General features: G+C 37.9%; 1 protein-coding gene across 2 annotated transcripts in view; it reads left to right on the top strand.

Annotated features, from left to right (window-relative positions):
- LOC121372870 overlaps nt 1-24207 on the top strand; it is a 37235-nt gene that overhangs the window by 11015 nt on the left and 2013 nt on the right. The window contains exons 2-6 of one of the 2 annotated variants that reach the window (XM_041499311.1): nt 5749-5822; nt 14495-14542; nt 17874-18011; nt 21662-21721; nt 22426-22528. In XM_041499311.1, the coding sequence (XP_041355245.1) occupies nt 5771-5822; nt 14495-14542; nt 17874-18011; nt 21662-21721; nt 22426-22528 (401 nt within the window). In that variant the 5' untranslated portion in view covers nt 5749-5770. The remainder of the gene's footprint in view (nt 1-5748; nt 5823-14494; nt 14543-17873; nt 18012-21661; nt 21722-22425; nt 22529-24207) is intronic. The other variant, XM_041499312.1, reaches the window with a different exon arrangement.

Below are 24207 nucleotides of genomic sequence, written 5' to 3'. Positions count from 1 at the left end.
TTTAACTTGTTGTAAGTTTAATTTGTTGGTAATATTTACCCAGTTGATTTGTGTGGCTTTCTGATGTTTCTTTCAATAAAAGTCTGACATTTAAAAACTGTTATTTTTCTTTATAAATCTATTTTTTTAGCCATTACCAAATAGCAGACTATTTTGATAACCAAAAATGTATTAATTGTACAATTTCAAAACTCTAATCATATAAAGATACCAAAACACCATAGCTATGCACCAATATATCCACTTTTATCATAGCTGTTACAGTATGAGGAGACTGGATTTTAAGTGTGTTCATTTTTTGTCATGTCCTTGTTTTGTAACGCGAGTAACCGATGTTTGACATTCACAGTATGAAAACTAATCATCATATTTCCTTTTTCTATTTTTTTTAATATACATTATTTAACTAATAAAATGTAATAAAAAAAATAAGTGTTGAATGTATCATTATTAATCCTGAGCAAACCAAAAGAATTAGTATGGTAAAAATGTAACGCGAGTAACCCTGGAATTGCACATATATATTTAGGCTTATTAGCCAGTAACTGGCAGCAAAAACCAACTTGGTGTTAGTAAGAAGTATGTTGGCATAATTATTCATACACTGGTATTGTTCTATTAAAAAAAATGTTAGTAACTCACATTACATATTTTTCGGTTACTCGTGTTACAATTTTTGATGTATCCGTGTCGTGTTTCATGTCACTATTGTGAAAAATTTGTGGTTTCACTACCTTTAGTATGTATTAGTGTAGGAAAATATCAAGTGTCGTTTGTTAGAAACAAGAAATAAATGATAGTGAGGAAAAAATAGCTATTTCGGTTACTCGCATTACATTGTACTAGGTGGTCTATTTGACCAAGAACTACAAACATAACATGTCATATTATGTAACTGCAGTGGGTGTAACATGTAGGTATTAGATATGCTATTACATATATGCAACCTGCATTTGATTGTATAAAGCATAATTTATGTATTATGGCCTTAAAAAATATGCTTTTATTGTATTTATTTGTCAAAATAATAGGCACCTATTCAGCATGTGATATCTTTTTGGCAACAACCTCAATGACAATTTGGTTTTTTTATCCCAGAACTTCAGCATATTGTTGATCACAAAACACATTCATTCATTAAAATAATTGATATTTAAATTTTGAGTCTTTGTCTGCTTCGTCGTGGAATTGCCCTTAAAATACACTCCTATAAGTCACTTGAAGTGTTACAAGAGTCAGCCTGATGATGTAGATACATGTATTTGTAGATGGTTCTGATAGTTTAATAAAAAAAATTATCGTCATTTATATTAGCAAAATATGCTACCTTTTTCTGGTGCCGAGTGTCCAAAAAAGCCCCACAAATCAAACTTTACCAATTTACTTGGGCTTGAAAGGGGGGCATTTGGTCTCAGTGACAGAAATTATGCTGTTATTAAAGAAAATTATTTTAATTCTGTATCACATTAAATATATTCTGTCACTTTGATGTAATATAATTAAAATATAAAGATTGAACTGGCACGTCATTGCGGACTGACAACGCTATAACTTGTCATCCCCTTGCAACCCCATTGTTCTTGATCGTGCATGTGTTATTCGCGTGTTAACTGTACGTAACGTCACTTTTAGTCAACAAATACCGCCACTGGTATAAATAAATCTTACAGTATATTGGCAAACAAAAATAACATTCATCATTCAGATTTACTTACAATCTAGAGTTGCAAATATGTTAGCGGTAAAATTGCTGTGATAAATGCTGTGGACACTATTTTTCCACAGCAAATTATTTTCTGTGGTCATTTTCTTAATTGCAGTGGTTGTATAAATGTTAAAAAGAGAACTATGTACACTCATGTCACATTAGTCAGCCCAGCACAAAAGTCTGCGTATGTTAATTACGTTACATTACGTCTTGAAACAAGTGTTGGGGTATGTTTGTAAACAAATAAAGTTAATTTCATTCATAAAATAATTGTTAAAACAACATATCTTAATTGTGAATATATGTATAAAACTGGTAGATAACAATTTGATTGAAAAGAAAAATCTGAATTAATGCACTAAAAGTATACTTTTGCCAGCCTTGATCAACCAGACCTGTCAACCCTCCCGGATTCCGCGGGAGTCTCCCGGTATTTGATCAAATCTCCTTTCTCCTGTGCGGGAGACAGTTTCTCCTTTTAAATGACATTTTTGTAAGTATAAAAAAAAATCGATCCTCTTTTGTCAAAATAACAGAAGGGAAGTAACTCTGCCTTTTTTTCTCATTCGGCAAATGTCGACTACTTTCGGCTTCTGAGAATGTAACAGGCCGAATTGTCCCGACTGTTTAACCTTTGCCGAAGTGAAAATTGTGGGATAGCCTATTTATATTGTTAAAAAAGCACATGGAGTTTATAAAATGACATGTAATTATAATGTTTGTTGTCATCGTAATGGCTACAAAGCGTGTTGCCGCTAATTCAACAGGCTGTGTATTGACATTCAGTGTTGCCATATAAAAAAAAAAAAAAAACTATCCAATTTAGTTCTAATAACACCTCTGAATTGTAAAATGTCTTCCCACTGGATTACATAATGCAACTATGACGAATCTGAACTGCCAGACTCCGAGTTGACAGCGATACACACGATGCATGTTAAAATCACATGTCACAGCAAGACAACGAAAAGACCAATTAGCTGTATAAACATACTTGTGTCAGTTAATTTTGTATGTTTGTGCAGTAAAATGTTGGTTATAAGGGTACACTTCAAGAAATTATTTTTGTACAATTAAAAAATGTTGTGTTTGACATTGACATAAAGTTACTCACGGAAATGGGTATAATTCCGGTATATTTCACACGATGTCCGTAATGAGGTTTTACTTATGATTAATGAAAATACAATGTTTATTGCATCATTATAATGATTTTAAATAAGTACCACGCCACCGTTCCTCATTATAGTAAAAACTGAATATTAATTTATAAGATTTATATAAATTTGTCTTTGGTACTTAGGTACACTAACCACAAATGATAATGTAACGCAACCTGTAAGGCTGTAAGTGTAATACCGTAAATGTACTAATTAAATTTTTTATTTCTTGTTCATGTTCTTAACATTTTTGGATAATATTTTTTTTTTTTTTAAATATGTATTAAATCATAATAATATTTAAACTTTAAAAAAAAAAAAAAAAAAAAAAAATTAATAATATATTTTTTTTTTTAATGCCAAGATCTAAGGTTAAGAAGTATATATGACATTATAAAGTATTCATATAACTTATTGTAATAATGGTTTTTTTTAAATCTTGCGATTTTGGGTTAAATTGTGTGAATTTAAAAATCTCCTGCTTTTTGACAAAATCTCCTGCTTTTTCAACACACACCTCCTGCTTTCTCTTGTCTAAAGGTTGACAGGTCTGTGATCAACGTGTTTTTGTATCATCTGTCAACACGTGTCTGTCAACGCTGTAATGGTCAACTGTGTATATCAACTTACACAAGTTTACATAGAAGCTTCAATATATACCTTGTTGTAATTTATGAATCCATGACTGAAATAAATGTTTTATTTCATCTGTTAATGTAAACATCCAAGAATATTTTTAATTTCCTTCTGAGTGACACAACACAACCAATATGTCTGCCCAGACTATATAAAGCTTACAGCATGGCCTATTTTTAGCCATTGTCCTATATGGCTAACAAACACTATTTGTGGTCATTTTCACATTAATAAGTCTAAGACAACTTTTGTTGAATAATGATAATTAATTTTGACATTGGCTTTTTTATATTGCTATTTTGTTTTATCCAAATAAGGAGAATGGAACACCATTTATATTTATCTCATTTGCGTAACAGTGGTTGCAAAACAAGGCGTCGCGCATCGCATGCGACGTTTATTACCCTCATTTCCGACGTCTATTTTCGCCACAGTTGCTCAGACTCCAGTTCATATTTTCTTGGTTCTTGTCTGAATGTATAGCTTGGCTTCTATGGGTTAATTTCTTCAGGAAAACTTTGAGTTTCCCATGAATACAGTGTCCATTACTGCTCATTGCCTTTGTTTTTAAAATATATTTTGTTTTGATTCATGAGCACACTTAGACCCTGTGATTTTCTGCGATCGCGGAAAACGGACGGAATTCCCGTAATTCCCATTGTGAAACGGAATTTACATTTGGAAATGGAATTACGATTTTCTGCGAAGTTAAAAAAATAAATACTATTTTACTATTGCCACACGCTGTAAAACTGCGCAGTACTATTGGCAAACGTTAGACTGGATTATGCGCTTAATTCACGGTAAACCAAATGGTCACATTGGGAACCAATCAAATACTTCGCGAACGTTAGCGAAACGTTTGCTGGCTGAACTTGGGGCTGGTTTACTGCTTAGTCTGTTGCGCCTGCACAGATGGGACAGGTTTTTTCCCAGGAGTAAGTTTAGCCAGCGGTTTGTCGCTTACGCTTGTCTTGGAAGACAGATTTTATACGCTACACATTAAACGAAATGACCATTTCGGGAACCAGCATTCAAAATATGTTTGCAGACGTTAAGCTGAACGATGCAATGTTACTTTATTTCCGCTGTGTCATGCGCATACTTCAGTTTGCATACGACGTTAGACTGTCAAAGAGATGATAAAATAAATGTTTACGTTTTGTGAGCCCTAAGCCCCGTTGAATAAAGCAGTGAATTTAATTGTTGGACAGTCAGGCTTTATGTAGTTATTATAATTGTAGCCTTTACTCCTGATGTGATTTTTCGCTACTAATATGTAGGCTTACTTTCACTTAATAACAAATAGCGACGCATGTCGACGCTAGTCAAATTTTGGACCCTTTAATTTGTCACAACTTGTGTTAGTTCAATTGTTAATTACATATTGTAGTCTGAAACAGAAATGAAATGGAATTTACAACAACATGAAACGGAAAATAGCTTTTTTTAAACGGAAAACCACCGAGTCATACTTGTTCTATTCTTGGTCCAACAATTTCACCAACTATATGCATTACAAGTGGACTACATTGCACACTTCTGTGGTAACAGACTCCGGCCCATAGCCCCCTCCGCGTGCCCCCATTACTAAGTGTCTGTAGCTCTCGATAAACCCCCAACTCCTACGCTGTCAGTTCCAACGCCTACTAGTACTTTGTTTTGCAACCGCTACATAATCTAAATTTCCTGAAACAGACTATATCATAGGAAGTGTTCGTTGTCTAGAACTTACGAAAAGTCGGATCCATTACCTTTTATTGTTTCTGTGAGCAGTAGTGACAGAAGTGGTTGTTTTAATGTTTGTTGCGCAGACTTGTGTGCCGTCATGCAGGCCAGTAAATACAGGGGTTGCCACTAAAAATGCACTCATTACTTGAGTTTAAACAAATAATAAAATAATAACTTTCAATAGTACCGTAACACAGTTATTGTTCCATTGTACTGTGGCGGTGAAACAAATATTTTTAAAGAAATATTTTAACTTCAAAATATAACACAAATGCTTAGGTGCGCAGACTAAGATGTCACCAGTGTAAGGTCAACGACAGTCACTTTTTACACCCTTGTTTTGGCTTGTACACAATAGATGAAATATATGCAATGGTAATTGTTTTATATGGTATATTTGACAAAAGGAACTTTTTTTAATTATTTAACTCTTTTGAAACTTAAACGTAATATTAAACTACATAGTACATTTTATGATGTTTTCAGGGCCGAATTGTTGTTTTTGTATTTCAGGTGCTAGAATAGTAGTTCGAGAATGAAGACGCTTCTATACATTCTAATGATCCAGGGCTTCATCAGAATATGTGGTATGTCTGTTGAGGGTGCTTCAGGATACAGATTAACAGTTTATTTTTGTTTAACGACACCACTAGAGCACATTGATTAATTAATCATTGGCTATTGGATGTCAAACATTTGGTAATTCTGACTGACATGTAGTCATCAGAGAAAACCTGCTACATTTTTCCTAATGCAGCAAGGGATCTTTTATATATACTGAACCAAAAAAGAAACTTCCGATTTGTACATATAGTATTTGTTGTGTTAAAGAATTCATTGTGTAATGAAATTATATAGGTAGTATTAGCCTTGAGCTGTATTATCAGGATTCATGAATTTTATCGATTATTTTTGCACTGTTAATCGTCGACAACGTGAAATTCAATTTGTATGTGCATGCATGTCCGTGTAGTATTCGGTCAATTTGTTTTACTTGTCTTACTGACATTGTTGTCAAGTGAACGAAAACGCTTCAAAATTTGTAACAAAATTAACGTTTTTTACATTGTAGCATTTTTAGTATGCCAAGAATACCCAATAATTTACGCGAACGGGCGATTGGCATGCTTGATGCTGGCATGTCGACAGAAGACGTTGCAAGGCATGTTGGGAGTTCTAGTCGAGCGATACGAAATCTTCGCGTAAGATTTCGAACAACAGGAAGCACCAACGACTTGCCACATCGTGGACATCTGCGTGTTACAATGCGTGGTCAAGACCGCTATATCATGAACATGCATTTGCGAAATCGATTCCAAACTGCCACTGCTACTGCTGCTGACACACCTGGGTTTCATAATAACCAAATCAGTGGGCAAACTGTTCGTAATCGTCTGCGGGAGAACAGTTTACATGCACGACGTCCTTACGTCGGATGCGTTTTAACGCAACGTCTTCATCTAAATCGTCTTAATTGGGCACGTGTACACACTCGTTGGATACCGTTCTTTTTTCGGATGAATCCAGATTTTCTTTACAACGTGGTGATGGTTCACCACTAGTCGTCATTGATGACAATTTAAATGCTCAACGTTACCGCGATGACATTCTCGCTCATCACGTCATTCCTCCGTTCCATAACAACGCCAACATCTCGATTTTTCAGCATGATAATGCCACCTCTCATACAGCTAGAGACACTGTAAATTTTCTTAGGACAAATAACATTGATTTCATTGATGACTGGCCCGCTAAAAGTCCTGATCTCAACCCCATCGAGCATGTCTGGGATAGTCTGGACAGACGATCGAGGCGTCGTCCCAACCCACCCGCTAACGTCAACGAACTTCGTCGAGCGCTCATTCAGGAATGGAACAATATTCCACAGGCAGAAATCAACACTTTAGTCAATTCTATGCGCCTGCGATGCACTGCAGTGGTCAGTTCAAGAGGTGGTCATACCCGTTATTAAGTGGGGTTTTTTTTTTTTTAAACCTCTACCACACTTGGTCAAAATTTCTCCCAGTTTCTGTTAACCTATGGCCATGATTTTTGCACCAAACAATGCATCATGGAACACTCTTTAAACGCATATATAACAATTATTCCCCCGGTTTGTTTTCATCAAGTTATGTTGAAGCAAAGTTAGCGGAAGTTTCTTATTTTGTTCAGTATATGTACTCGCCCACAGACAGGAAAGCACATACCACAGCTGTTGACCAGTTTTGGTGTACTGATTGGAATGCATGAGAAAAGTTCAGGTTACAGAATTTCCCCAGATGATAAAATTAGTAAATATTCACACTAAATCTGAAATTGCCTAGCCTGTAAGAATGGGGGGAACCTGTGCCCCCCTCCCCCACACATACTTGAGGACAAAAATGTAAGTTCTTTTTGGACCAACTCTATAGCCTACAGGCACAGACAGGAATTTATTGGGGGTGGGGGCTAGACTAGTGAACAAAGTTTATCGGGTGTCAAGGCATGCTCTACTGAAAAATATTGAAAAAAAGAGAAACATTTCTAGAGCAGGAAGGGTTTTCGAACCCCAAAACCCTCCTGCACAATCGCCTTCCATATAAATAAGGTAAAAAAATGTCTTGCGCCCTCCACTAGAGATTGGGGTGGGACGTAGCCCAGTGGTAAAGCGTTCACTTGATGTGTGGTCGGTCTGGGATTGATTCCCGTCGGTGGGCCCATTGGGCTATTTCTCTCTCCAACCAGTGCACCATGATTGGTATATCAAAGGCCATGGTATGTGCTATCCTGTCTGTGTGATGGTGCATATAAAAGATCCCTTATTGCTAATCGAAAAGAGTAGCATATGAAGTGGTAACAGTGGGTTTCCTCTCTCAATATCTGTGTGGTCCATAACCATATGTCTGACGCCATATAACCGTAAATAAAATGTGTTGAGTGCGTCGTTAAATAAAACATATCCTTCCTTCCATCCAATTATCTGGGGGGCGGGATGTAGCCCAGTGGTAAAGTGCTCGCTCGATGCGCGGTCTGTCTGGGATCGATCCCGATCGGTGGGCCCAATGGATTACTTCTTGTTCCAGCCAGTGCACCACGAGTGGCATATGAAAGGCCGTGGTATGTACTACCTTGTCTGTGGGATAGTGCATATAAAAGATCCCTTGCTGCTTATCGAAAAGAGTAGCCCATGAAGTGGCGACAGTGGGTTTCCTATTTCAATATCTGTGTGGTCTAACACCATATAATCGTAAATAAAATGTGTTGAGTGCATCGTTAAATAAAACATTTCCTTCGTTTCTTCCATTCAATTATCTGTTCATGCATCCGTCCATCCACCCATCAATCTATGAATCCATCCATGAATCCTCCACCCATCCATCCATTCGTCCATACATCCATGAATCCAATCCTCCACCCTTCCATTCATTCATTCATCCAACCATCCATCCATCCATCCATCCATCCAACCATCCATCCATCCATTCATCCATCGATGCATCCATGCATTTATCCATCCATGAATCCAATCCTTCACCCATCCATCCATCCATCCATCCATGCATCTATCAATCTTCCGTCCATCCATCCATCCATGAATCCAGTCCTTCACCCAGTCATCATCCATCTATCTATGCATCCATCCAATTATCTGTTCATGCATCCGTCCATCCATCCATCCATCCATCCATCAATCCTCCACCCATCCATTCATTCATTCATTCATCGATCCATCCATTCATCCTTCCATCCATCCATCCATTGGTCCATTCATTCATCCATCCATCCATCGGTCCATCCATCCATCCATCAGTCATCCACCAGTCCATCTATCTATCCATTTATACCTCTGTCTATCCATCCATCCATCCATCCATCAATTCTCCACTCATCCATGCATGCATGCATGCATCCATCCATCAGTTTATCCATCCATGAATCCAATCCTCCATCCATTCATCCATCCATCCATCCATCCATTTAGCCATCCATACTTCCATCTATCCATGCATCCATCCAATTATCCGGGGGCGGGATGTAGCCAAGTGGTTAAGCGCTTGCTCGATGTGTGGTCTGTCTGGGATCGATCCCTGTCGGTGGGCCCATTGGGCTATTTCTCGTTCCTGCCAGTGCACCACAACTGGTATAACAAAATCCATGGCATGTACTATCCTGTCTGTGGGATGGTGCATATAAAAGATCCCTTGCTGCTAATCGAAAAGAGTAGCCCATGAAGTGGCGACAGCGGGTTTCTTCTCTCAATATCTGTGTGTGGTCCTTAACCATATGTCCGACACCATATAACCGTAAATAAAATGTGTTGAGTGTGTCGTTAAATAAAACATTTCCTTCCTTCCTTCCATCCAATTATCCGGGGGCGGGATGTAGCTCAGTGGTAAAGCGCTCGCTCGATGCGCGGTCTGTCTGGGATCGATCCCCTTCAGTGGGCCCATTGGGTTATTTCTCGTTCCAGCCGGTGCACCACGACTGATACGTATATCAAAGGCCGTGGTATGCACATATAAAAGATCCCTTGCTGTTAATCGAAAAGAGTAGCCCATGAAGTGATGACAGCGGGTTTCCTCTCTCAATATGTGTGGTCCTTAACCATATGTCTGACGCCATATAACCGTAAATAAAATGTGTTGTGTGCGTCATTAAATAAAACATTTCCTTCTATTTCTACTAGAGATTGAGCCTCCCTCCAGATATCATTCCTAGAGGCATTCATTACAGCATTGACTTTGTTTTTAGAAATGTGAAAAAGTAGTTTAAATGTGTGTATATATATCTTTTCCAAAAAGTCATCGACATGCAACATTGAAGCATGTTCTGCTGTCATGATTCATTGATTACCGGCCTCAGTGGCATCGTGGTTAGGCCATCGGTCTACAGGCTGGTAGGTACAGGGTTCGGATCCCAGTCGAGGCATGGGATTTTAATCCAGATACCGACTCCAAACCCTGAGTAAGTGCTCCGCAAGGCTCAATGGGTAGGTGTAAACCACTTGCACCAACCAGTGATCCATAACTGGTTCAACAAAGGCCATGGTTTGTGCTATCCTGCCTGTGGAAAGCGCAAATAAAAGATTCCTTGCTGCCTGTCATAAAAGAGTAGTCTATGTGGCAACAGCAGGTTTCCTCTAAAAAAACCAGTGTCGGAATGACCATATGTTTGACGTCCAATAGCCAATGATAAGATAAAAAATCAATGTCCTCTAGTGACATCGTTAAATAAAACAAACTTTACTTTCATTCATTGATCAGGAAGTATGTACCATATCTACCATCAAAAATAGAGGTGAATACATTTCTGTGATCATGAAGACCACTATATCCATAAAATACATGTACAAGTTATGGTGCAAACCTGCCTCCCCCATGAGATCAATTTTGGAACAGCCCATACTCAGCATAGTACTGCCATTCAGATTTCCAAGTTGGGCTTCACAGGGTGTTGCTTGTTCGTACCAACACTGTTAGTCACCCTGTCACTACTGACGGGATAAAGTTGATGTATATCTCAGATATCATGTCTGACATCAAGCAGATTAGTTAGGTGGATAATAACGAAGATTGTGCACTTTGTGATAGAATCGTGCCACTTTGCATGCATATATAGTACATAGGTCCCTGAATATTTTCAGATATAGTGTCAAGTAACCAGAACCCCCTGAGTGTCTGCAGTGCCACCTAGTGAGAAACCTTATTTGGCATAATGCCATTATTAAAATAGCTACACTTTCCCCCCCAAAATTGTCTACTTAATTATATTATATTCATGATTAACTGGAGGGGGAGGGACATAGCCTGATGCGCCATATCTCGTTCCAGCCAGTGCACCAAGACTGGTATATCAAGGCCATGGTATGTGCTATCCTGTCTGTTGGATGGTGCATATAAAAGATACCTTGCTACTAATGGAAAAATGTAGCAGGTTTCCTTTTAAAAGACTGCGTGAAAATTACCATGTTTGACATCCAATAGCCGATGATTAATAAATCAGTGTGCTCTACTGGTGTTGTTAAACAAAATAAACAAAATGATTAACTAAATTTAAGATATGTTAACTACTGGTAATAAAAAAAAAAAATTAATGTTGCACAAAATGGGCAAATTGTTTTTACACATTAACTTTCAATTACGTATGTAATGTGTAACACATCCTGCATAGTTTGATATAATTCTTTCTAGAACTTAGGTGACCAAAAAACTGCACACACCCTGTTACATATTTCTTTTAATTGTCTTTTTTATGTTGTTATCTACTTGACAAGATTCTAAAGATATTTGGCAGTTAAATCGACCTTTGAATTGACTTTAAAGAGACTGTTCCGAGATAGCTGCCATTGTTATCCATCCATCCATGCATCCATCCATTTATCCATCCATGCATCCATGCATTTATCCATCTATCCATTTATCCATCCATGCATTTATCAATCCTCCGTCCATCCATCCATGCATGCATCCATCCATCCATCCATTGGTCCATCCATCCATCTGTCCATCGGTCCATTCATCCATCCATCCATCAATCCATCCATCAGTCATCCACCAGTTATCCATCTATCTATCCATCTATACCTCCGTCCATCCATCCATCCATCCATCCATCCATCCATCAATTCTCCACTCATCCATGCATGCATGCATCCATCCATCCATCAGTTCATCCATCTATGAATCCACACCTCCATCCATCCATCCATTCATCCATCCATTTAGCCATCCATACCTCCATCTATCCATGCATCCATCCAATTATCCGGGGGCGGGATGTAGCCCAGTGGTAAAGTGCTTGCTCGATGTGCAGTCTGTCTGGGATCGATTCCCGTCGGTGGGCCCATTGGGCTATTTCTCGTTCCTGCCAGTGCTCCACAACTGGTATAACAAAGGCTGTGGCATGTACTATCCTGTGTGTAGGATGGTGCATATAAAAGATCCCTTGCTGCTAATCGAAAAAGAGTAGCCCATGAAGTGGCGACAGCAGGTTTCTTCTCTCAATATCTGTGTGTGGTCATTAACCATATGTCTGACACCATATAACCGTAAATAAAATGTGTTGAGTGTGTCGTTAAATAAAACATATCCTTCCTTCCTTCCATCCAATTATCCGGGGGCGGGATGTAGCCCAGTGGTAAAGCGCTCGCTCGATGTGCGGTCTGTCTGGGATCGATCCCCTTCGGTGGGTCCACTGGGCTATTTCTCGTTCCATTCAGTGCACCATGAGTGGCATATGAAAGGCCGTGGTATGTACTATCCTGTCTGTGGGATAGTTCATATAAAAGATCCCTTGCTGCTTATCGAAAAGAGTAGCCCATGAAGTGGCGACAGTGGGTTTCCTATCTCAATATCTGTGTGGTCTAACACCATATAACCGTAAATAAAATGTGTTGAGTGTGTCGTTAAATAAAACATTTCCTTCCTTTCTTCCATCCAATTATCTGTTAATGAATCCATCCATCCACCCATCAATCTATGAATCCATCCATGAATACTCCACCCATCCATCCATTCATCCACACATCCATGAATCCAATCCTCCACCCTTCCATTCATTCATCCATACATCCAACCATCCATCCATCCATCCATCCATCTAACCATCCATCCATCCATCCATGCATCCATCCATGCATCCATCCATGCATCTATCAATCTTCCGTCCATCCATCCATCCATCCATGAATCCAGTCCTTCACCCAATCATCATCCATCTATCTATGCATCCATCCATTTATCTGTTCATGCATCCGTCCGTCCATCCATCCATCCATCCATTCATCCATCCATCAATCCATCCATCCATCCATCAATTCTCCACCCATCCATTCATTCATTCATCGATCCATCCATTCATCCTTCCATCCATCCATCCATTGGTCCATTCATTCATCCATCCATCCATCCATCGGTCCATTCATCCATCCATCCATCCATCCATCAGTCATCCACCAGTCCATCTATCTATCCATGTATACCTCTGTCTATCCATCCATCAATTCTCCACTCATCCATGCATGCATGCATCCATCCATCCATCAGTTTATCCATCCATGAATCCACACCTCCATCTATCCATGCATCCATCCAATTATCTGGGGGCGGGATGTAGCCCAGTGGTAAAGCACTCGCTCGATGCGCGGTCTGTCTAGGATCGATCCCCTTCAGTGGGCCCATTGGGTTATTTCTCATTCCAGCCAGTGCACCACGAGTGGCATATGAAAGGCTGTGGTATGTACTACCCTGTCTGGAATAGTGCATATAAAAGATCCCTTGCTGCTTATCGAAAAGAGTAGCCCATGAAGTGGTGACAGTGAGTTTCCTATCTCAATATCTGTGTGGTCTAACACCATATAAACGTAAATAAAATGTGTTGAGTGCGTTGTTAAATAAAACATTTCCTTCCTTTCTTCCATCCAATTATCCATTCATGCATCCGTCCATCCACCCATCAATCTATGAATCCATCCATGAATCCTCCACCCATCCATCCATTCATCCATACATCCATGAATCCAATCCTCCACTCTTCCATTCATTCATCCATCCATCCATCCATCTGTGCATCAATTCATCAGTCATCCATCTATCCATCCATATCTCACTCAATTAGTCAATAATGCATTCATTCATCCATCCTGCATGCATCCATCCATCCATCCTTCCTGTATGCATGCATGCATCCATGCATCCATACATCCATGCATCCATCCACCCATCCATCCATCCATTAATCCATCATTAATAAACATTTCACACACAATAACATATTGTTTACTCTTTTCTTTTGTCCTGTAGTACCATAGCAGTTTAGTTATTCACTAACCATCTTACGCTAGCAATAATTATTAAGTTTCATGTAACATGACACATGCTTAAAGATCGTTCTAAATGGTGTGCAATAGTATTGAACCCAGTGTTCAAGATTAACGGTATCCCGATATCCCGGGGATACCAGAATTTAATTTTGGATACCAGACTTCAATAACCCAGTATCCCACCGGGATACCATATAATATATATATATATATATTTTTAATCCTATGTTTTTATTTTTCGCTGAAACAATGAAAGTCGTCATTTACTGGTGAAGTCAAATAACAGTATCGCCCAAGTTTGTAATGATGTTATTTATGAATTTTTTGAAGTAGGATACTAAATTCTCAGGTTGGATACCAGATTTTAAAATGTTGGTATCCAACTGGGATACTACCCAACAATTTTAATCTCGAACACTGGAACCTATTGTTACCTATCATTTCTTGTCTTTATTTCAGAGTCAAATACTGGTAGAAACATCACGGGATCTGTGCCATCAAATGGAGGTACATGTATATATATATTTCAGATTTGTTATTAATGAGCATTGTCAATTTTTACTCATATATTTAATTTTGTAGATCGTTAAATGCAAATTGAAGTTTGATTTTGGCAAATATATTTCATTATTCATTTGTCAAAATGCTAATTCGAGAATCAGCTGTCGTTTATACACGTACAGCCAATTTTGCTGTTTTGTTAAATGAACTTGAATTTAGCCTAAACCCTGAAATCGTGTAACCCGAGGGTGAGACAGGTTTCTCTCCTATCCCTAGCCATGCAAGACAGGCATATTACATGACGTCAGCCCATGCGGAATAAATCGGTCTTGCATGACCATGTGACTTCTATAGTTTGAGCTAATATTAACATTGGGTGACGTCACGTAAACGGCAAAATTATATTTTATAAAAACATGGAAACATGCTGTCATAATGAAATTATATTATCATTTTCGGTTTATACCTTTAGTATTTATAAACCATTTTTGGGTACACACTTTTGAATGATTATGATTATTTTATTGTAAGATTAAAAAAAAAAAGTAGGTTTTTCATGGTTTCCCAAAATTCTTGTTTTTCATCTACTGGATGGGAGAAAAATTATTCTCCATTATGTATCCATGTGGGACAGGGCTATTCCACCCTAGGGTACATATTATGATGTCAGGGACGAGGCTTGCCTCAGGTGGAATAGCCCTGTCCCACATGGACACATATGAAGGATTCTTTTAATATAGCCCCCTGCAAACTTTTTATTTTATTTTATTATTTTTTTATTTAATGATTCACTCAAACGCATTTTATTTATGGTTATATGGCATCAGACATAAGGTTCAGGGCCACACAGATATTGAGAGAGGAAACCCACTGTCGCCATTTCATGGGCTACTCTTTTCGATTAGCAGCAAGGGAACTTTTATATGCACCATCCCACAGACAGGATAGCACATACTACGGCCTTTGATGTACCAATTGTGGAATACTGGAACAAGAAATAGCTCAATGGGCCCAGTGTCGGGGATCGATCCCAGACCAACCGCGCATCAAGCGAGTGCTTTACCACTGGGCTACGTCCCCCCCCTCCCCCGCAAACTGGCTAATTCTGTTTGACATTTGTTGAAGAGATAGAACTTGATGAGGACACTTATATACAATACTAAACGAGCTTGCCTGTCATACCATTTTTATGAAATGAGTGAACAGTTTTGGTAACTGTTGAGTGAGTCAGATACCAACTATATTCACGAGTTTCATAAAAAAGATATGACAGGCAAGCAAGTTTAGTATTTTATTTATTACAAACCAACTGGAAACTAGCCGCAATGCAGAAGTAAGCAGATGTCAAGACCTACCACATGTTATTTTTCTACGAATTGGGTCAGCAATTGATCTATGCCACGCTGACGCCAATATTACACTAGTTAGCTATATTAAATGAGCAATATCTTTCACTGGTGTGAAATACTTCTTCGATAATGTGCCATCAACTTTCATTTCCCATAATTATTATATCGAGTACTGTATTTAACTGGAAGTATAGGCCCACGTCTTTGAATAAGCGCCCCTGCTTTTTGAGGACATTTAAGAAATTAGGTCTTTATTCGTAAATCATGGTATTTAATGTCGGTGTCCGTGAAATAAATTACGAAAAATGTTGAAGGATCAAGAAAAAGCTGTTTAGATAGTTACGATCCAGCACATTACTAAAATGGATAAATAGACTCATTGTAAAGTTAGTTTTTGCTTTATCTACATGTTGTATGTGAGCTGGCGCAACACACGTGTGATGTAAAAAATAGATCAGAAAATGTCCATAGCATGGTCTGTTTTTTCACTAATGTAGCAGTGTTTCGTATTACGAAATTAGGTTGTCCATCTGCAAATTTTCGCATTTGTTTCCCAATTAAATTGATGTATAAATGTACATGTAATTAACATTCAGTTGACTAAATGTTAAAGAACAGTGAGTATATGTTTCTATATAGCATTGGTGGCTATATCATTTGTATTAATATCAGCAGGCCCATTGATTTTTGTATGTGCCTTTGCCTGCCTGGGTGAAACATACCCAGGAAAGGACAACCCCTGTTGTCCAGCTCTTTCTCCCAGGATATTAGTTCAAACAAACACACCCACTGTGACTAAACCTGGACGAAGTACACCCATTTTCACACAAAAAGCACTACTTTTGCATGGGCCGGAATTACCACAAACAAGTCTTCAATGTCAACAAGTTACTCATGCTTACAAACTACATGCTCTCCCGTGTCAATTTCAGTCAAATAGTAACTTGCCACTTCAAAGCTGTCTGCCGTGAAATAATCATGTGCAGACTACATGTGCGGACAAATTTCCAAATGCGAAGATAACTGACCTGTGGCCATCTAAGCAGTCTCCGACTGAGTCTGTGTGTCGGATTTACATCGAGAGTGCCAAATACCGTAGTCCGAAAGGACGTAGAAAGTGTGGTTCTTTCTACGTCCGAATATTGTTACATACCCTGCATGTATATATAGCTGGTATTCAGAAACTTGTGGAACCATGTTTCAATCATTTCTCAACCGAAATAGTGCAACAAATGGACACACAAACAAAAAATGTATAATCTAACGTACTCACTAAATCCCGATTGAAGTACTTGCATCATTATTAACAAAATAAATCTTCAAGCAGCAACATAAAAAATTGCCCTGCCATTTTAAATTTGCTAATGTGCACCCTGCACTACAAACGCCAGAGTTTGTAAGGAAAACCTGAAAAGCAATGTCCTGTATTCAGAATTCTACAAGTAAAATTCATCATGAAATTGTTTTTTAATATTTAAAAACAAGAAATCTCTTTGGTACGCTAGTCCGTTATTACCCCCATCCCCCCAAAAAACAAACACAAAACACAAAACTCAAAACAAAAACAAAAAACACGAGAAAAACCCCCCAAAAACAAACATATTTTCGATGATCATAGATGATTCTAAAATAAGGTCAGTACACATATTTAGTAATACAGAGCTTACAATTGTTTTGTATGATGTGAAATTGTTTGACAAATACAGCTTAAATTTTGATTTAAATTGCTTACAGTTTTGGACGAGTTAATTTTTTCGTGGGCATGTGAACTTTGAGTTACTTGCCCGGCAGGCAATTGGAAATTTTAGGATATGGCCAGCCCTGCTGTGTGTGTGTCTGTGTGTCTGTCTATCTGTGTCTGTCTATCTGTGTCTGTCTGTGTGTGTGTGTGTGTGTGTGTGTGTGTGTGTCTTTCAGCAGAGTGGGGTGTATAATCTTGACTATTACCCAATGTTGTGTAACATCTGTTTATTGTCTTATATTAACAGTGTGTACAGATTTCCGGTATGGCGATGACTGTGATCAAACATGTAACTGTAGGAACGAGACAGAAGTTTGTGACAAGAAGACTGGAAGGTGTAAATCAGGTTGTGCCCATGGGTGGACTGGAGATGCCTGTGATGATGGTAAGATGTTTTGTATGAATATACATTTGTGTAACTGATGAATATGTAAATCAGGTTGTGCCCGTAGATGGACTGGAGATTCTTGTGATGGTAAGATGTTTTGTATGAATATACATTTGTGTAACTGATGAATATGTAAATCAGGTTGTGCCCGTAGATGGACTGGAGATTCTTGTGATGGTAACATGTTTTGTATAAATATACATTTGTGTAACTGATGAATATGTAAATCAGGTTGTGCCCATAGATGGACTGGAGATTCTTGTGATGGTAACATGTTTTGTATGAATATACATTTGTGTAACTGATGAATATGTAAATCAGGTTGTGCCCGTAGATGGACTGGAGATTCTTGTGATGGTAAGATGTTTTGTATGAATATACATTTGTGTAACTGATGAATATGTAAATCAGGTTGTGCCCGTAGATGGACTGGAGATTCTTGTGATGGTAAGATGTTTTGTATGAATATACATTTGTGTAACTGATGAATATGTAAATCAGGTTGTGCCCGTAGATGGACTGGAGATTCTTGTGATGGTAAGATGTTTTATATGAATATACATTTGTGTAACTGATGAATATGTAAATCAGGTTGTGCCCGTAGATGGACTGGAGATTCTTGTGATGGTAAGATGTTTTATATGAATATACATTTGTGTAACTGATGAATATGTAAATCAGGTTGTGCCCGTAGATGGACTGGAGATTCTTGTGATGGTAACATGTTTTGTATAAATATACATTTGTGTAACTGATGAATATGTAAATCAGGTTGTGCCCATAGATGGACTGGAGATTCTTGTGATGGTAAGATGTTTTGTATGAATATACATTTGTGTAACTGATGAATATGTAAATCAGGTTGTGCCCGTAGATGGACTGGAGATTCTTGTGATGGTAAGATGTTTTGTATGAATATACATTTGTGTAACTGATGAATATGTAAATCAGGTTGTGCCCATAGATGGACTGGAGATTCTTGTGATGGTAAGATGTTTTGTATGAATATACATTTGTGTAACTGATGAATATGTAAATCAGGTTGTGCCCGTAGATGGACTGGAGATTCTTGTGATGGTAAGATGTTTTGTATGAATATACTTTGTGTAACTGATGAATATGTAAATCAGGTTGTGCCCGTAGATGGACTGGAGATTCTTGTGATGGTAAGATGTTTTATATGAATATACATTTGTGTAACTGATGAGTATGTAAATCAGGTTGTGCCCGTAGATGGACTGGAGATTCTTGTGATGGTAAGATGTTTTGTATGAATATACATGTTTTATATGAATATACATTTGTGTAAGTGATGAATATGTAAATCAGGTTGTGCCTATAGATGGACTGGAGATTCTTGTGATGGTAAGATGTTTTATATGAATATACATTTGTGTAACTGATGAATATGTAAATCAGGTTGTGCCCATAGATGGACTGGAGATTCTTGTGATGGTAACATGTTTTGTATAAATATACATTTGTGTAACTGATGAATATGTAAATCAGGTTGTGCCCATAGATGGACTGGAGATTCTTATGATGGTAAGATGTTTTGTATGAATATACATTTGTGTAACTGATGAATATGTAAATCAGGTTGTGCCCGTAGATGGACTGGAGATTCTTTAGATAGTAAGATGTTTTATATGAATATGCATTTGTGTAACTGATGAATATGTAAATCAGGTTGTTCCCGTGGATGTAGTGTTCTGGGGAGTGGTGGTCTTCCTACAGATGGTGTATGTACATGTATGTAGTGTCCTGGAGTGGAAGTCTTGATGTAGACGAAACGCCTGACAACAATTTTAGGAAATGATCACAATCTTGCCAATGCCCTTTCGACTTTGCTTTGTGCAGTTACAATTTTGATCACCATACCAGTTTTATCATTTAGATTAAATATATACACATTTAAATATAAAATATGCATGTGTTTCTTTGACAAATTATAAATTGAGCAGGGTGAGGTTTAATCAAAGCCAAGCCAATATATTTTTAACGTGTTCATATACCATGAAGATTTCAAACTAAGTCCGGGCCGGGGGGGGGGGGGGGGGGGATAAGTTTGAGGTGGGCAGAATTAGGAATAAGAATTTAGTAGTTAAGTCAGGGCCCTAAAGCCAAATGAACCTGCTCATGTCTGGACTGAAAAACAAAATTAAACCTAGAGTTAAAATTAAAGTGCTGGGCCAAAACAAATTTGAGGTGATTACAGCAATTTAGATGGGCACCAAAGTAAAGTGTGTCGGACTGTTTACAAAAAGATAAACAGAAAATTTTGAACGATGACCAAAAATTTTAAAGTATGACTAAGCCCCAAAAAGGAGGTTACCTGTCCTAGGAAAGGTTGGCACTACGGGGATGAGATGAAGAACTTGGCGTTGAATTGCGACACCAGCTTCCTCCAGTGGTGGGCTAGCAAGGTCTTAGCTAGCTCGACGTAGTGGGTGCCGGAGATGATCTTCAGTACTCTGTGGATGGTGTAGTCTTCGAAGAGTATCCCCTGTCTGTAGAGATCATCCCGGCGCGATGTCACCACAAGTCCGGACTTCCCGTCTCGTAGTTCCATGGCATGGATGGCACACTCAACTCCGTCAGGAAACTTCTTCAAGTTATCCTCCAGAGCACCTCCTGGCAGTGAGTTGAGGTCTGTTGTATCCCCGACCAAGTATCGAGTGTACTGGCCTTGATCTTTGATATGGTGAGACTCCAGGGGGTGTCCCTGCCCCAGATGGTCGTGGAAGACCGGGCTTTGGCTGGCTGGTCACTCGGGGGGGGGGGGGGGGGGGGTGGTGATGGCCTTCTGCTTCACAACAGCAACATCCACAGGGGTCCTGGTGGAGCCCCCCGGCTCGAAGGGGTTAGAATGGGAGATGCAGGACGTGGAGTCGCATATTTTCACTTAAATTATTTTATAAATGTATAAAATAAAATTTACACTTGATTAGGTTCGGTAAGTATTCTTTTCGTGGGCTTTTCTAATTTTTAATTTCTCATTCCAGCCAGTGCACCACAACTGGTATATCAAAAGCCATGGCAGTGTTCGAGATTAATAATTTTGGGCAGTATCCCAGTTGGATACTAACATTTCAAAACCTGGTATCCCACCTGAGAATTTAGTATCCCACTTGAATGAAATTCATAAATAACATCGTAACAAACTTGGATGACACTGTTGCTTAACTTCACCAGTAAATGACAACTTTCATTGTTTCAGCAAAAACTAAAAACGCAGAATAAAAAACAAACAAAAACCCATTATATATGGTATCCCGGTGGGATACTGGGTTATTGATTCCTAGTGATAGCTGTTGGGGTTTTTTGTGTGGGTTTTTTGTTTTTTGTTTTTTGTGGTTTTTATTAAGTAAATTTTATTGTCCCAGAAATACTTGGCAGTGTCAGAGTTGAGGAGCTCTGAGCTCACTGACTTACAAATATTTTAAATATATGTCATATATATATATATATATATATATATATATATATACAGAATATTTACATGTACAATGTACCAGTACACAATGTTCATATTTAAAACATATACTGCATTTAAAAACTCTCATCCACTCACCCACCTACAAATATTCATGTACATCAGTTTTCATACATGTCGGTAATTCGTTTTAATTATTTCTGGGAGCAAGAAAGAAGAGAAAGAAGAAAGGGGGAAAAAAACAAATCAGAAGAGGTGGAAAAGAATAACGGTGCGGCAAATTTTCTCTTTTCCACCAGTGTGTTAAACTACAGTTGAAAAAGTTCATGAAAAAATTGTCAATTTTTATTTTTTATACCATGTCTTCCAATATATTCCTAGTGATAGTTAATAAAGTTTGTTTCGTTTAGTGACACCACTAGAGCACATTGATTTATTAATCATCGGCTATATTGGATGTCAAACATTTGGTAATTCCGACATATAGTTTTATAGAGTTTTTAACTTGCAACATTTTTCCATTAAGTCAGGTCAGGTCATAGGATTTAACAAGCTGTTGTAGCGCACGCCTGTCATGGGTGCATGTGTTGGCCTGCATGGGCCGACTCCTCCATCCAGGACATGGATTTTTTCATTAGTAGCAAGGGATCTTTTATATGCACCATCTCACAGACAGGATAGCACATACCACTGCCTTTGATATATTGGTTGTGGTGCATTGGCTGAACGAGAAATAGCCCATATACGGAGATCGATCCCAGACCGACCGCACATCTGGTGAACACTAATTGGAATGTCCCTTTCAGTGTGTATAATATATTCAGTACAGGATCAAGAAAACCAGTAAAAATGATACTCAACATATATTTGTTTCCATTACAGTTTTTCAGTTTAAATTTTTTTAAATTACATGTATTAATAAAAAATTTAAAGTTGTTTTTTTTCTTTTCTTTTTTTTTTCTTTTTTTTCTTCAGAATCCTATCAAAGCGGAATCTTAGATGTTACTTCTACTGCACTGATGGTAATGGTGGCTGTGGTAGCTGTTATAGTACTTGGAGGTGGCGTGTTCGTCTACAGGTAATCCAGTCTTTAGTACTTGGAGGTGGTGTTTTCGTTTACAGGTAATCCAGTCTTTAGCACTTGGAGGTGGTGTTTTCGTTTATAGGTAATCCAGTCTTTAGTACTTGGAGGTGGTGTTTTCGTTTACAGGTAATCCAGTCTTTAGCACTTTGAGGTGGTGTTTTCGTTTACAGGTAATCCAGTCTTTAGGACTCGGAGGTGGTGTTTTCGTTTACAGGTAATCCAGTCTTTAGTACTTGGAGGTCAGGGGTGCACAAATGTGAAATTGTGTTGGTTGCCCAACATCATCTCTTGGTTGCCCACATACTATTTCATAAAAAGTTTTATGAATATAATTTTGAACTGTCTTTAAAATGAAACTGAAATTTAAAAAGTTTTTATTATTATCATTACTTATCAGTTTAGTTTTATATCTTTTTTAACATTATTTATCTACAGCTCATCTTCGCTTAGGCTGAAAAAAAGTTTGTTTTGTTTAACGACACCACTGGAGCACATTGATTAATTAATCATCGGCTATTGGATGTCAGACATTTGGTAATTCTGACTCGTAGTCATCAGAGGAAACTCGCTACATTTTTCCTAATGCAGAAAGGGATCTTTTATATGCACTTTCCCACAGACAGGAAGGCACATACCACAGCCTTTGTCCGGTTGTTGTGCACTGGTTGGAACAAGAAAAAAAACAGTCAGCTGAATGGATCCACAGAGGCGGTTCGATCTCACTTGGGCTGTCACAGTCATAATACTTTAACAAACTCAGGGCTCATCCAGGATTAAAAATACCTGTAGCCAAAAAAATTGCCAAATGGGATTTTTATTTGCCATAATGAAAAGGTTTTAGCCAAAATTGTTTTGTGTAGTACTGTATAGAGTATTTATATATGAATATGAAAATGCATCTTTTTTAGCTAATTATGTACAAACTGGAATACATCTGAATAACAAAATTACCCCCTGATCAAAATCAAAAGACAGCAATGGGGGTAGGGGCAGTTAATATATTACTTTGATTTTTCAGTGGATGAGTGGAGATATGCAGAGTTGGAAGCCAATGCCCTCTACAAACACACCCCAAATTCTAAGGCCTATGGCATTAATAAAAATCTGAGAGCCAATACTCTTCATTTTTTAAACAGTGCTCATTATTTCTGTAAAATAGCAATCTTTATTTTGGTTTGAACTGCTTTTAATTGTATTTTAAAGTAAGCCATCTATCTATTCCACACCCCAACAATTTTGTTGATTTCCGCGTCGTGTTAAATGCTTGTTGTTGATTTCAGCTTGTAAAATACGTAGCCTAAGAATGCTGACTTCACGTTATGATAATTATTATCCATTTACGTCAAAAGGTTTTGATTAAAAAGATTATGAATTCAAATTTTACGGTCTTTTTAAAATCTAGCTAACTTTTGAGATGTCACCTCACAGTCAACAAATTTATATAATATTTTATCTAACAAATATGATTATTTTTAACTAATTGTATTCAGTGTACGTTTAAACTAAATTTGTATAAATACTGCAAGTTCCTTTCCCGCGATCTCGAAATGCACGAGTGCGAAAGTAACAAAGACAACGGAAATAAACAAACGAAATGGCAATTAAGTATTCATTGATGCGAACAACTATTTGGTGGTGGGTTTTTTTCTCACAAATTTACATCAAGATTTACT

Source organism: Gigantopelta aegis, chromosome 5, assembly GCF_016097555.1.
Source record: "Gigantopelta aegis isolate Gae_Host chromosome 5, Gae_host_genome, whole genome shotgun sequence".
In the NCBI taxonomy this organism is placed as follows: Eukaryota; Metazoa; Mollusca; class Gastropoda; order Neomphalida; family Peltospiridae; genus Gigantopelta; species Gigantopelta aegis.
The sequence above is the reverse complement of the archived record's forward strand: the minus strand, read 5'-3'. Positions and strand labels throughout refer to the sequence as shown.